Source organism: Myotis nattereri (assembly GCF_964212035.1).
Source record: "Myotis nattereri genome assembly, chromosome: 7".
In the NCBI taxonomy this organism is placed as follows: domain Eukaryota; kingdom Metazoa; phylum Chordata; class Mammalia; order Chiroptera; family Vespertilionidae; genus Myotis; species Myotis nattereri.
In genome coordinates this window covers 50,162,115-50,179,028 of record NC_138082.1, presented here as the reverse complement: position 1 = coordinate 50,179,028, position 16,914 = coordinate 50,162,115, and the positions used below count along the sequence as shown (strand labels likewise).

Below are 16,914 nucleotides of genomic sequence, written 5' to 3'. Positions count from 1 at the left end.
AAGAAAGATATGCATTAAAATGGCTAAAATACATGATTTAATGCAAATGTTTCCTTAAGAGAGTCCCTCAACCAAATAATTTCTAACACATACCCGCAGCTTCAAATAGATTCAACCTTCTCTCATCTCCTAATTCTCATGGTGTTTTCTTAATACTTGTCAGTTATTTCTAACTTAGGATATATTCCTGTCTTCTGTATTTCCCTGACTTCTCGCCAATCTCTTCTACAGTGTTTAAAACATTTTTTTTTGCAATCCTCAGTGGTTAGAGCATTGGTCCATGGGCCAAAGGGTCACAGGTTCCAATCCTGGTCAAGGGTACATACCTGGGTTGGGGGTTCTATTCTGGCCTTGGTTGGGGCTTGTGCGGAAGGCAATCAATAGATTTTTCTCTTTCACATCTCTCTCTCTCTCTCTCTCTCTCTCTCTCTCTCTCTCTCCCCCCCCTCACACTTTATTAGTAATTTCCAGCTTTATAGAAATGTAGCAAGCAATGTTTTCCCCCCAAGTCTCTGGTATTTTTGCCATGATGTATATTTTATGTGTTTCTGCCCTTTCTCTCCGGAAGTTTCTAAGTTCCAATAAGGCTAAACCTGTGTCTGTTTTGCCCTTTCTTTCTGCTTACAATACTTACTCTAGTCCAGCGATGGCGAACCTTTTGAGCTCGGCGTGTCAGCATTTTGAAAAACCCTAACTTAACTCTGGTGCCATGTAACATATAGAAATTTTTTGATATTTGCAACCACAGTAAAACAAAGACTTATATTTTTGATATTAATTTTATATATTTAAATGCCATTTAACAAAGAAAAACCAACAAAAAAATGAGTTCGCGTGTCACCTCTGACATGCGTGTCACCTCTGACACACGTGTCATAGGTTCGCCATCACTGCATCCTATACATAGCTTAATATGCTGTGCATAGTTGCCTGAAAAGACACAGTCCCTCCAAAAGAGTTCTAAAATCACCTAAGAATTTCACGATCTAAAAGGTCATATCTCTGTGAATTCTAGAATTTACACAAAAATTGGATTTAAAAAACAACAGGGTGAATGGAAAATATACACCTGACTTCACTTATCCAATGTTAATTACAGTTAACATGACCTCTGATCTGAAAGAATTTACCTTTATTGTATTTAAAATAATTACCTTATATCTCAAATACATTAGTAAAGAGAAATTAGTCGGACCAAAAATTGACTCCCAGATATCTTTTTCAGGGCAAAAGAAAACACTAGAAAGATTGGAAAACTTTAGGATGAAATTTGTTTTTATATTAACTTAATGCTTGAGACTTTAGAAATTATCTTATACTTAAATAAAAGTTCTCATTCAGAACAGAATCTTCTTAACCACAGGGTTAAGAAGATTTTACCAACTGGGATTTATTTTGGCAGTCTGAAAGTTGAAGAAAAATATTTTTCTTGATTGAGGCAAGAAAAGGTACTATGCATTCTAATTAGACAGGTAAGACAATTTTTTTTATCTGGGATGAAGCTACATAAATATTGCCCTAAGGATTTATCACATCTCAGAGGGTTTTTCTAATTTTGAGGCAGGAGTACTTGACTACTTGTCTGGCTTTTATGGAAAGGCATTTCCCAAGAGATTTCCAACCTAGATGGCGAGCAACATTATCACACCTTCTTTTTTTAAGGACTATTAATTAAATGTGAAGATAACAGAGAAGCTCTCAGACATTTTAATAGATCCCAGTGGGCAAACAATATTTCTTTTGGGTGGTTTCATTAATTTGCTGTTGTGATCCATTACATAAAGTTTAAACTTGGTTTCATCATGTTAAAGCAATGCTCTCAAATGATAAAGAAACCATTGAACTCTTCCAAGACAGATTACCCATTAAAAAAAACATAGTAGCATGATCCATATAATTAATGTAAAAATTTCATTAGGAAAATAAATCATTTTTTCACCACCTCTTAAAAATGTCTAAATCCTCTAAAATAAGTGTTTTGTCCACATTTTCTTTCTAATAAAAGGTACAAAGGAAGTGGTTACTGTGTTACTAAAGTCAGAAGTAGTTATTTGTTATTTTATAGAGAGTTGGTATACAAAGAACATTTTTTGGGGAAATTAAATTGGTTCCTCCTACCAAATTAACAGGAAATACATTATTTTAAGAACTAATGTGTATCTATCTCACATGCTGGTCCAATTTACTAAATGTATAATCCAATTAAAGTACAATATAAAAGCAAACAAAATCAAAGAGTCATGCCAGGTTCATAATTATAGTTTGGCAAGACAAGTAGAATTAAGGATAGTGATGAGCAAATCTAGGGAAGGAGCCTGAAGTCTTGAATTACAGAGCTAATGAAACAGAATAAAGAAGGTGAAGAAGAGGAACAAGATGTGAAATAATAAAGTGACAGTCATTAAGTTGGAAAGGATCAATGGATGTGAGACAATGAACAAAAAAATCAATTTAGTATTCATTTTCACTGATTTAACTCTCACATTTTCTTCGATGTTTCTGCTAACTTTCAGGTAACAAAAATCTCTGGAGGCCAAATGGCTGCTCTAAATGGGCACTGGTTCTGGCTCAGCTTCTGTAGACCAATCATGAACTGGTTAAGAGTCATTTCCAACATAAGTGAACGAGTTCCTGATTTCCCATCCTGACAAGCCCACTCATTTTGAAGTCATTATTTCCAGTTTCTGCGCCCCCAAACTTTGACTCATTTTTTGACTCTTCTCTTTCTTTCACACCCCACATCCAACCTATCAGCAAATTCCTTCAACTTTAACTTCAAAATATTGTCAGAATCTCATACTCTCACCACCTCCAATCCTAACACACTAGTGTAAACTCCCATCAACTCTCATCTGCATTACTGCAGGAACAGCCAAGAAGTTGTCCAACTTCTGCCTTTACTATCCACTCATTCACTCTCATGATGGCGTGTTGTGGGACTTACTTCACAACTCTTATGATCTGGCCTCTACTACTGACTTCAACTGATCTGGTCCCCTGACTTCAACTTTTCCATTCTTCACATCTCTCAACTTGTTTTATTAATATATACTAGCCCCTTAATTTCCTCAAATGTCATGCCTATTCTCATCGCAGGGCATGTGCCTTCATTACTCTACATAAAATATTCTTCCTTCATATATTTGCATGGCCCAATTCAATTTTTTCCTGGTCTCTGATCAAATGTAACCTTTTAAAAAGACCTTCTCTGACCACTTTATTTATATCATAGTTGGTTCCTACCTTTCCCCTTTGCTTTTTACTTCTCTATAGTATAGCAAGTCCAATGAGTTTAAAGTCTCTAGTTGAGAGAGCATAGCTGCTCACAGTGATGCAACTGAGAGATCTGTGCCCCTCCATAAATTTCTTGTCTTTAAATATATATCTATTCATTTATTTGAATTTTTATTCAGGTAGAGCATACATATAGTATAGTACACAAACTTTAAATATATATAGATATACTCAACTAGGAGTCACCTAGGTCACAATGTAATATTCCCAGTGCCCACAAAGGGCTCTCATGCCCTTTCAAAATCTGTACCCCATAAAAGTAACCGCTAATCCGAGTTCTATCTCAGTGTATTGATTGTGCCTATTCTCCTCTCCCCCCAGCTTTATCCTATATAATAAAAGCCTAATATGCTAAGTGTCCAACTGTTTGACCATTTGACCAGTTGCTATGATGCTCACTGACCATCAGGGGGCAGATGCTCTGACCAGTAGGTTAGCCTGCTGCTGGGGCCCAGCTGATCAGGACTGAGCAGGAAAGGCCAGACACGTCCTGGAGCCCTTGGGAGGTCCTTCCCCTGCCCTGATCGATCGTGCACCACTGGGGTCCCTTGGCTGGTCAGCACCTTCTCGCAATCCAGGACCCCGCAGGGGATGTCGGAGAGCCGGTTTCAGCCCGATCCCTGCAGGCCAGGCCAAGGGACCCCACCGGTGCACAAATCTGTGCACTGGGCCTCTAGTTGAAGTATAATTGACAACTAAAAACTGTACATGTTTAAAGTGTACAACTTAATGATTTAAGTATACATTGTAAAATAATCACCACAATCAAGCCAACTAACATACTCATCACCTCATATAGTTACCAATTTCTTCTTTTTTTCTGTGATAAGATCATTTAAGATCTACCTCCTTACCAAATCTCAAGTATAAGATACAGTATTGTTATTGTTAACTATCATCACATTGTCATATATTACCATGTATTCATATTGCATAACTCAAACTTTAGCCTTTAGCAAATTTTCAATGGTCAAGGCCAGAGTTCATTTGAAAATATCTGTTATATACTAGACTCAAATTAGCAGTTATGAATACTTTCAAAGTAATCACAAAAGTATTCTCATTGGTGATTTGTGGGATTAAAATAACCTTTGTAAAATTTGAATTCAGTAACACTGCACCTACAGTTTGAAATAACTCAGCATTAAACACTTTCTGTAGAGGGTTTAAATTTTTCTAAGATTTTTTTTTTCTAATTTGAAGCCTTAATTTGGTTGACAAGCCCACTTCTTTCTAGTAATCCAAAAATTTTAAATCAGTCATTCATATAATGGGTGAAAATAATCTTGGTAGCATCTGTACAAATTTAACTTTACATGGTGCTAAATCAATTTATTAAGAAGCAAGCAATCTATGTTAAAATTCTTAAAAAGAAAGCTCTACTTTCTTTTTAAGTGTTTTACTTATAATATAACAAAAACACAAAATTTCTATTAATTGGATGCCATCATTTGCTTTTCCCATAAAATGAGATTTGGCTTATATTCAAATAAAATTCATGCACCCACGGTAGTTAAAAACAAAAGGAAAGGAGGAGAAGGAAGATAGGTACTATGCTAATTAATTTAGGTGTTATCTCATGTTACTTCCTTAACATCCCTATGACGGGGATGTTGTTGTTCTACCCACTTTACAGATGAGGTATCTGAGGTATAAGATTTTAAAATGTGCTCCTGTTTTCACAGGGAGTTAGCAGTAGGCCAATTAGAACTCATGTTTATTAGGCTTCAAATCTTGTGCTCTACTACAATCCTACTCTAAATTTGTGTGTTTATTTAGATGACAAAATATCTACTTAGAAAATACCACATACTTTTCTAGGTCAAGCTCAAATTTATTACTTTGAATTAAATCCCTGAAAAATTGCAGGAGTAGTAAGAAATTCAGTTAGGCAAAAAAAATGAAAAGGGTTGAAAGGGGATGCTGTTAGAAAAGAATAGATGGAGGCTAAAAAAGGGCTTCACATGCCAGGTTAAGGACTTCAGGTTTTACCTTATAAACCAATGGTTCTCAGATTTTAGTGTGCATCCATCAGAATACACCAGAGAACCGGGTACTATCCTCAGAATTTCCGATCAACTTGTGGCAAGAAAGAAAGAGATCAGGACTGACTCAAAGTCTTTAGCTTGAGAGGCAGGATAGACCATGATGCCGCTAAATGAGATGAAGACCGAAGAAAGTAGGTTATATGTGGAGAACCCACTAAAGTTTGTTTAAACGTATTAAACCTGAGATGTTTAAAGGCAACACAGGTAATGGGCAGGTGAAGGCAGATCAGAATTCAAGAGTAAGGGCAGGAGTAAAAATAATGAAAGAAGAGTCTACAAGACAGAAATGGCTGTTCAAGCTATAACCCTGGATGAAACCCATAGGGCTAGAGAATAACAAGATAACAAAGCAACAAAATGCGGAGACATTATTATTTAAGGGATGTGCATTAAACCAGTTACTAAAAAAAAATGAGGGAAGAAACTCGGAACTCTCAGAAATATATAAGAAGAATACAGGTACAGCGTGGCCTCTGAAACAAAAGGAAGGAAGAATGTGAAGACAGACTGTGGTTAGCAGCATCAAACGGTTTACAGAGAGTTATGAGTAGCTTTAACTTTTGATGAAGTTTTTCCCACCCAGAACAATAGTACCATCTATCCCATTAAATTGTATTCTAGTGGTTCCATGGAGCTGGGAACATGAATTAAGGATCTAAAATTAAAAAGTATAAACATCCCACTGTAAGGAGAGTGCTTTCCAGTATAACACACTGTCACTGTAAATTGTTAGTAGAGTATCATAAGGAGGCAAAAAGAAGCTCAGAAAGCTCCAATGACCTGTCCTTGATCGTAGAGCCATGACTGACTCAGCATGGAATCGAGCAGTCTGCCTTTTAATAAACAACCCCAGGCCAATTTAGGATTAAAATAAAACCCAAAACACTCATAAATGAATGCTAGCCAAGGTCTTGGTTTTCCTCTTACCATCTGTAAAACATGCCTCTGGCTCATCTGACTTCACAGGCTCAGCCTCGGCCTCCTCTTCTGGCAGAGGGTTATCAATTGTGCTGCACTCAGAGGAACTTGACTGGTTCAGTTTCTAGAAAGAAATTTACCGCCCACCAGAGAATTCATTTAGAGTTCATTCCAATCTTGCACTTAAGCCATATTTACTAATCAGAGTCATGCAAACTGTTATGAAAAAAATATTAATAATATGATGGCCATAAAAAAAAACAAACACACAGAATTCAAGTAACCTTACAATGCATTTATGTTTGATCTATCTACACATCCTGTGAAAAATAATTTTTATTATTTTTATTATGCTAACAAGTATTTAGACATAATTAGCATAAGGTAATATTTTCATGTAAACTATAGCATTTGCAAAGTATTGGCCACATTTTTATTGTGCTTAATGGGAATTTCTTTATACTAACAATTATTATTTTAAGACAATCAAGATCTTAATAGCAATATCATACAAGTGCCAAATTGCTGACACCTGATAACTAAAAGGTCAGATCTGACAGTTGGCAGAAAAAAATTGATATTTAAAATTGATAAAAGAAGTTAATGTAAAATAAAATTCAAACATATTTCCTCATATTAGAATATGTATCAGGATGATATAGATAGAAGCCTTTCATCGAGACCAGAAAAGTCAAATATTATATTGGAATCAAGACACTAACGACGACCATAGTAATTATCTCATCCAACACCACACATTTTAGTATAAAATTTCAGAGAGTAGTGCTGAAATTTTATAGTATAATATAGTAGAAAAGATCATAAAGTATCATTTAAAATGTCAAGAGGTAGTGGCTACTAAAGTGAGCACCACATGCAAACTCTGAAACAAAGATTTAATGAAATTAAACATGGCAGACTAACACATGAGAGGAATGGATTCATTGTCATTATGATCATATAACTGATCATAACACAAGCAAGTTTTTCCCACCCAGAACTTTATGATCAGACATGATATTTACACATATACACATACACAGAAATTTTAGAAAAGAAATACATACAGCAATTGTTGCAAAACTCTGTCAATTTTTTCTAATACTGTTTTATAAGGGGTAGAGCAGCACATCAATGGAAGAGTTCATTTTCATTCTCATTTGCTAAATAACATGTGAATATTGAAAAGCTACTCATTATTATAGCATATATGTCTCATATTAAGATTACGGCTTTACTTTGTTTAGACTCATTAAAAAATTCATGTGCTAAAAATGAGGAAATATTCATTTCAGTTGATTAATTCTTTAATCTATTAATTTGCATTAATATCACAGGTCTAATCTAAAATATTAATTTTTAGAGATTGACTTGGAAGCTAAGTGTTCTTTATGGGTACCACATTAAATTCTCAGTGCTATTATTATCATCACTCAATATTCAACATCAGTGAAAAAGGCATTGATAAAGTATTATATATAATGAATGATGTAAGCAAAGTTCTTTTTATAATGGGAGTAAAGAATTGTGAATACTCTGCTAAATTAATACTTGAAATCTATGTTGGAATAGAGGCATTATTTCTATCAGGCCAAAAAGTTATAATAATATCAGTTATGAAGAGTATCAGAATAAAATTTCACTTAAAAAGCAGGTTATTTAAACTGATTGAATTCGTCTAAAATTACTGTAAAATAAAGGACATAGAAATTAATTATGACTAAATATTCTGTAAGACTTAAGGTTATAAGACATACACTACCCCAGGAAACAATGGGAAAACTTATAATTACTAATATGTCCTATTGTGCCAATTATCACAAAAACACACACCATTTTTACTATATCTAAAAGACTACTAGTACAGTTATTTGATGTCCTCAGTTCTTGACCTCTCAACTGCATGTGACAAAGTCCTTCAACCCTGAAAAAGAATTAGTAGCCTGGATTTTGAGGCAAAGCTGTGGGAGGAATTAATGATGGGAAAAATACAAAGCCCCTCCCTGCTACTAGCCAAAATATTGATAACTAGGATATCATTATAATGTTTTTTTTTCTCAGCTGGTAACAACTTTTAACAACTTTTTATTTATTATTATTATTATTTTAATTTCTATTTATTGTTGAAAGTAATACATATGTCCCCTTTTTTACCCATTGACCCCTCCATCCTATACCCCCCCTCCCAGACTCTCACCACACTGTCTTTTTCCATGAGTTATGCATACATGCATATAAGTTATTTGGTTAACGACTTTTAAATACAAAAATGATTCTAATTTGCAGAATTCTGACTTAGACTAAATCAAAGAAAATATTTTCAACTTCAATATTTTATTTTCTCACTGTTTAAAAGAGCATCAACAAAGAAGACTTATGCCAAGTTAATTTATAAGCAAAAGTAAAAGTTAAGATGATTTTGTGGGGTGTATATTGTCATTGAAACCTTTTTCCCCCCCATAATTTTTATGGCAATTCTTTTGTCAATTAAATTCAGAGTTTGGCTCAGATTTTATATCATAAATGACAGTTATTCAATGTTATTCCTCACTGGAACAGAAATTATCAAAATATTGAATATGAACTATAAATAATGTATATCACAAGACAAATTATCATGGCTTTTTGAAATGTTAAGTTTAGAATGTTTTTAAAAAGTCAGTGTTTTTCTGGGAATGCATTAAGTATTTACACAGTAATTACACAGTATTTACACAAATATTATATATATTTGTGTACATGCCCTAGCAATATAGGACAGTTTAGTTCTAATCTTTTTCAGCCTTTAAATTCAATACTTATGAAAGCATAAGTTTCTTTAAAGGGTCCAAAAAGGATGACTTTAAATAGGCTAACATTTATAATAGTTTTCTCTTGAAGGGAAGTTCATTTAATTCCCATAGCATGCATTGTTAGATTAACTATTGAATCTTCTTTTATTCTTGTTTCGTGCACAGAGAAGATCATGTCAATAATTTGTATAATTTTATGTAATTAATTAAATAATTATGTTCATACCTATAAACTCAATCATTGGTTATTTAGCTCCTTTTCTTATAATTTTGGAATGGAAGAATGATTATACTATATTAAAAGCAGTGAAATAAATATAGTATGAAAATGTTCCACTTTGATATTATAAATAGGCCATTTTGAAATCTTTATGTATATTTTATTTATTTTTTTGCTAATTCTCACCTGAGTATATTTTTTCCATTGACTTTTTTAGAGAAAGAATGGAAAGGAGGAGGAGAGACAGAGAGAGAAACATAGATGCAAAAGAGACACATTGACTGGCTGCCTTCTGCACACACCCTAATCAGGGTGGGGGATCCAGCCTACAACTGAGGTACCTGCCCTTAACTGGAATTGAACACATGACCCTTCAGTCTGAAGGCCGGCGCTCTAACCATTGAGCACTGGCTAGGGCTATACATTTTATTTTTAATAAAAAGTGAAATATACTTTTTATTACTTCTTTGCTTGTAAACAAAATATTTTTTTTATCTTTCTCAGTCTCCATATAAATAAAAGTAAGGGTAACCATAGGACCATAGAGGCAGACACTAGCATAAGGAATAGGAAGTATGCCATAGTAGTATTCTTGCCTTTTTACTGAATAATGATAATGAATGAAGGTACTTTGTAAAATGTCATTCTCCACATTAAACCTATATACTTGAATTAAAAATTTTAAATGTATGACAGTATATAGTAAAAATACCCCCCACAGACACACGCTTGCCTGATTCTATTCCCTTGAGGTGAACTGCTATACATTGTGTGTGTGTGTGGGGGGGGGTAGGTTTACAGTTGTTACTATGGAAGATAATACAACAATTAATAAAAAATAATACAAGATTAAACTCGTTCACATACTCACAACTGTAAACCTACTTTTGCCTCACCCTGGGGCACTTCTTTTCATATTCTTCAGTGTGCATCCATCAGACAATGAAGTAGCTTGGAAATGTTCCTAATCTTCATTATACGCTTAAGTCGCTATCTAAGCAGCCCCTTTCGATGACTGAAAATATGATCAAGTTAAAAACTTTATTATTTTTCATGATTCTCCTTTTGATTGCCTTGCAGGTGTATTTTCTACAACATTGCATATGAGTGGAGACTGTTAAATATAGGTGTCATAGGAGAAATTTCCCTAAACTGGTCACTAGAAATTTATTATTCACACTTCCTGAGAGAGGCAATCACATTGGAAGACTATTTCCTGTTAGTCTGGATAGTAGTTAATGCCAGTTGGTCATTCCTTGTTTTGAGAGGTATGAAGTAGAATTCGCTAATAACCTGATAATCTGGCCCTTAAAAGCAGAAAACCATCAAATTTATAGAAGCACTGAAGAAAACAAAACTCAACACCTGCCTATTCAAAGAGAATGACTGGCAAACATCCCAAAGAAGTTACACTTAAAGTATTAACATATATACTATGTGACTGAAAATAAAAACAAACAGGCACACACAGCAAAGTTTGCTCGCATGAGAAGGTTGAACTGATTATAGATCTCTCAGCCAGATCATACAGTACTGTCTTGAAGCTTCTTTCTGGTGGAAAGGAAAGCAGCATTCACCAATGAGGTCTTGCAATTTAAAGCAACAACAACAGCAGTCAAGGGCCCTGTGCACTAACACAGAAATTTGCAGAGAATAGATATCTAAGTAGCTGGAATACAGTAGATCAAATCAGAAAGAATGTCTTAAAAACTTCAGAAGCAAACCTTTAAACAGTTCTACTGAGGCCTGCTATAAAATTGCAACAAATGGGTAATTAAGGACTGGAATAGAGGCAAGCATGACGGCAAAACATGAAGTAAAGACTCACCTCATTAAATATTATTTATACTTTTAAAAAGACCAGAATGACAAACAAAAAAACCTACCTATACATTTGAATGACTAGTGCTATCTCTACTACTCAGAATGAGGAAGGACAAGGGAAAAAAAAATTCCAATAAATGAAACAATTACCAGTTTTTCAAATATGTGAATTTCTAAGATTGAAAGTACAATATAAAGTGAAAACTGGCACCGATAAAACATATCTTTCCTAACCTTTATATAGGCAGCTTCTGCCAAAGAAAAGTAATATATTTTAAGTCATTCTTTATAACTGAAATATCCAGAGAATGACCATTTGCTGGCATATACCTCATGTTTTCTAACAGTACTTTGGTAAAAAGAAAATAGTAATGCTAATTTAGGAATTAAACACACCCATTTATTTTTGGAAACAGTTTTCTCAAAAACTGTGTTTTACCTGTATGTATGTATGTATGTGTGTGTGTGTGTGTGTGTATATGTATATATATGTATATATATATATACATATATATATACACACATATATAGTATTCTCTATGTGTGCATACGTTTTAGGTTCCAGGGGGGAGGAGGTTTACTATATTATGAAATAAAATTGTTTTCTAAGAGACTATTGCCTTTAAATCCAATCAATTTGAAATAGAAAAATATGTATTTTACTTAGGGGCACCTTTAAAATTAACTTCAAGTAAACTTGAACAATAATATATATATTTTTAATTAGAAACTGGTAGCATTATTACCCCTAGAGAGTATCAATTTCAGGATAAAATTATGCTTTCATCATTGCCAATGGAAAATAATAATACAAAGATCCCAACAATAACAGAGGAATTCAAAATATGAAGTGGTTTATAAAAAAGGGCAAGGATCCCCCTTTTAACATAGATTCCCGCCCCCCAACCGACGGAACTATTAGAGTTCTGTAATCCAAGAATATACACTAAAAGTAAAACAAAAGATTATATTTTATTTTATACTTGTTAAAATATTAGATAAGACAATTCATAATAATCTGTTTCTAATTTTAGGAAAAAGTGTTTTATATCTTATTGACAGATGTAGTGTTCACTTCATAATATGCTCTAGTTAAACCTCTTCTTGAGGTTACTCTGCACATCTCCTTATGCAATAAATACATAATCAGAAACTTATTCCCTTCAATGGTTAGTATTGCTTCTGGAATCAAATTAAGCATTTCAAGCACTTATAACTCATTTGTTCATATGCAGGGCCTAGTAAATTATTGATGCATTTTGCATATGATCAAATAATAACCAAATGTTAATTACTTAATGGATTAAAGAAATAGAAATCTAGTTACCACTGTGCTTAAGATCATTTCAAATGTACTGAGTTTGGCCTGGAGGCTGGTACTTTGGCTCTGCCCCAGCTTTTAGATGTGTATTTAGAAAGCAGCTCATCTGAATGATGAGACATTTCCACGTCTGTAAATACAGGTCTAGCATTAGAATGCTCCTTTCCTGTTCTGAGATTTTATGTTTATGTCTAAAATATTTCTCCCACAAAAACAGTTTCTTCATAGAGTTTTAATTTACTGAATTTAAATGTGACATTTTTTCCAGCTTTACAGAGTTATACTTGACATATACCATGGTGTAAGTTTAAGGTGTATATGTGGTGATTTGTCACTTGTATATATTGTGAAATGATTATCACAATAATGTTAGTTAACGCATCCTTCACCTCACAGTTAGCATTTTGCTGTTGTTGCGGTGAGCACAGTACAACTTTCCTCTCACAGCAATAATGTGACAATTTCATGTGATGTATATCTATATTAGTACATGTATAGCTTAAATTAGCAGGGGAAATTGATGAGGCTTTCAGATGAAATGTTGCTTCAATGGCCTCTGTTACATTCTGTATCTTACAACTTTTATAATCCAGCCAATAAACATCTATAGATCATGCACTTGAAATTACCTAAGGACATGAGAGATCAAGAAAATCATCAAGAACATAACAAAAAGATGATGGAATTGCCCCAGTGACATGCTGTGATGTCAATTCCTCCAAGAGTACGTATATGTTTCTACTTTCTTGCAATGAGTCAGGCAGAACATTTTGTAGCTGAAGAGCATGCATGACACTGAAAAAAATATCATATGTGTATGATTTTTTTTTAGGTAACCTGTGGAAAAGTGGCCACATATGTCTCTGCCTGGTTAACAGCACAGAGCTGCTTCCTTGATTGGTCCAGTTTGGTTCTACCCCTGTGAGGAGTAAGAAGGTTAGGTACTGAAGTTTAGAAATGCAACATGATGAAACAGTTTAGTCAACTGATTTAAAATGGCTAAGGTCACACGCCTGTAAATAGAAATCTGTTATGTTTCACAATACATACAATATGCCCAATACGAAGCAATATATTTGAAACCCAGGAATAATATTAAATATCTTTTAACACAGATTTAAAAATAATGAACTGAACAGTTACGTAATTCTGTCATTTAGAAGAATTGAAAAACTATAATGAGCTAAGAAAAATCTTTTGTATTCTCTCTGCTCTTCATAAAAACATCTTAATATAAGTGAGTCTCAATACTGGAGTAGGGTAAGAGTCAGAGTTTGTAGTTTTAAAAGACTATTCTAAAAGCAGTATTTTTAGTTACTTTTAGTTATCATATTTATTTCATTTTTATATTTCAAACAGCATTGCAGGAGAAGGTATTTTCAAATTAATCAAAATCAAAACATAAGAAGCATTAATTTAAATATGTCAGACCAAACTTTCATTGTTTTTAGACACATGGACAAATTCAATTAAGACGAAAGATTTTAAAAATGGTTTGGAACCAATTTTCAAAAAAGAATGTTCTAAGTAAAATTCTATAGAAGTGTTTTGTTTTTGTAAGAATCTATACATAAAAGACAGGAGCAAATGTTAACTTCCCCCAAAGGTATAATTGTAACGAATCCCTAAGTCAGAAGCATTTCTGAAAAAAATATTTTCTTGTAAAATGCAATAATGAGAATAATCTAAACTGCCTTCAACTGCCTTTTTGAGGAAAAAACTTTATAAAATATCTAAAGAGGTAGACATAATAGCAACATAATTAAAACATTATATAGTAAAAGGATATAATATATTTAATGGTGATGACTACAAATATTTATAAAATCAATAAAATAAATGCCTTCAATAACAAGTAAGCACATTTAAGTTTCTCCAAAGTTGATTTCTTTCAAAATGAATACTGAATAGATGAATGGGTGGGTGGATAAATGAATGAGTAAATCAAGTGAACACTGTGGATGTTTGTTTCTCTGCCTCAGATTTCCTTCTTCACCCTATTCACCCAATGAGTTCTTCTCTATCCTTCAGGGTCTGGCTCAAGTGCCACCTCTGACTGAATGCATCCTTAATGGACTGGTTTATTACTCTGATGTGGAATGTGCCTTGTTCTGCGTTATGGGCTATTATCATGGTAGACTATAACCTAACAAATTAGCATTAAAGAGGATTAGAAGCTGAACATGAGTCAGCAAATGCACAACACCATTATAACAAAAAATGTGATCCTGAATTCCAAAATTACAGGGATATAATAGTAAATAATTAAATCCCCATTCACTCTCTTGCCTTTCTAAGATGGTTAAAGCTTGCCACACAAATTCAAAAAGACCTCAGAAACATTGGTGACTAACCACCTTCATATCTTGTCATCTTTTAGCGTTTAAACCATCAGTAAATACAGATTAATAACATCTACTTTCCAGGGTTGTCCTAGGAGGAGGTTATATAATGTAGGTGGAAGTGGCTAAAGTATACATTTTTCCTTGGTTTCCTTGGCGCTTTCTTCTTTTGTGTCCACTTATCAAGCGTTGAGCTGGTCACTTGACCTCTTGCCTCCTATAGTCCCTGTAGTGCAGTGGAGGCTGTGTGCACTGCCCAGATCTTTCTTTCCGGCAAGCCACTCACCCCTCCGGTGCCAGGGGTGTTGGCAGTTGCAGGCTCACGGCTGAGTTCCTCTCTGGGAATGATCATACAGAAGGGAGCTGCCTCATCCAAGTTTACACTACCTTCCCTAGAACAGGGGAGGGAAGTCTGCACCCAGAACCCCCTTGTTTCAGGAGGGGGCGACTCCACAGAGTCATCCCAAGGTCAGAGATGCCTGTAGGATCGGCTGAGGCCTCTGCTGTAGCTGCAGAGCATTTCAACTTCTCCCCGTCTCATCCTCTTGTTTCCCTCACTTCTTACAGGTGTAAGGCATTGTTCCTGAGAACACTGCCCACCAAATCTCTTATACAAAGTTGGTTTCTCAGGGACCCTGACCCCAGACGGACTCCCTGTGTAATCCCATGCTTAACACAAAATTCCAACCTGCCTACAACACTGACTTCTCTTAAGACAATGGTTCCTCTTTCTGTTAAATAAAAATAAACATATTTCAATTTCTTGTCATGTACATGAAGCCATCCAGTATCTGGCCTCAGCCTACCTCTGAAATCTAGTACTTCCCACCAGGCCACCCTCACCTGCATTTAATGAGCCTTTTTGCATCTGGATCCTTTCATACGTGCCAGCTCCCCTGATCACCACACCCCCACGCCCCTTTACCTCTACCAGAGAGGTTTCTGTCTCTTTCATTTCCTTTCTCTATCTCGATCTCTACTCTATGTCTCTCTCTGTCCTGATCTACATGATAAATTCTACACTTCAAGTGCCATCTACTCTGTGAAGTATTTCAATTTATTATCAAAATTAGTTGCCCCATACTCTATCCTGCCTCAATATTTTGTCTAAAACTCTGTTTTAATTTTTTGTATGTTTAATTATAATCTCGCTTTTACTCTATAGCCCTTAAGGCAGTGACAGAGACAAGGAAGACCGTCAGCCTACATTTTACCGAAGAAATGAGCACCGACGATACCGTTTTTCTAGTGCAGTGGTTCTCAACCTTGGCTGCACATTAGAATCACCTGGGAATCTTTTTAAAATCCTGATTTCTGGGCCTCATCCTCCGGAAATTCTGTTTCTTTGTTATGGGGTGGGGCCACAACATTAGTAACAAAGAAACAGAATTTCCGGAGGATGAGGCCCAGAAATCAGGATTTTAAAAAGATTCCCAGGTGATTCTAATGTGCAGCCAAGGCTGAGAACCACTGTTATAGTGTCAGTAGTAGGTGTACGTAACAAGCAGGTGCTCGGTAAATGTTAGCTGAAAAGGGATTAGTGATGATGTACAGACAATGTACTTAGATGTGCTCCTTTATAATTTCCTCTCTCACAGGGATCAAGTCAAGGAAGGGCTTATACGGACTTTGCTTCCTTTTAGAAAATGAAGTTTTGCATTAATATGTTTGCAGTGTTTTGAGTGACACTCTTGATTATACGAAACTTTGATTATATAAAATTTGGAAGCTTTCATTGACTTCCTTTCTCAGCTAGCTCCTTCACAACTTCCATACAATATTTCAAAACATTAAAGAATTATCAAGTAAAGTATCTGCATTTGTCTTGAGAAGGTAAGAATGGGGATCTTCCTGTGAGGAAATTTTTACACAGGATGTTTTCCTGTCTGCTGAGCACACAAGATGAGCAAATTCACTTAAGCTGGCCTTGGGAAGTGATTGCATTTGTCAAAAGAGCAGTAAGGACAAGTTGGGGTGTATGAGTCACAGCGAGTAAAGGAGCTCTGAGAGCTGCAAGAGTCTACTTTATGTACTTTAACATCATATGAGGCTGTTATATGTTGGAGAAATAAGCTGGATAGAAATCTAAAAATCTAAAGATTTTAGAGAGAAATCTTTTCTCTCTAAATTTTACATATACTTCCAAAATCAATGT

General features: G+C 34.7%; 1 protein-coding gene across 1 annotated transcript in view; it reads right to left on the bottom strand.

The window, feature by feature from the left end:
- The window catches only part of SCN9A (sodium voltage-gated channel alpha subunit 9), a 128,438-nt gene that overhangs the window by 19,431 nt on the left and 92,093 nt on the right, over window positions 1-16,914 (bottom strand). The window contains exon 18 of the mRNA XM_081096284.1: window positions 6,270-6,384. Coding sequence (XP_080952410.1) covers window positions 6,270-6,384 — 115 coding nt within the window. The remainder of the gene's footprint in view (window positions 1-6,269; window positions 6,385-16,914) is intronic.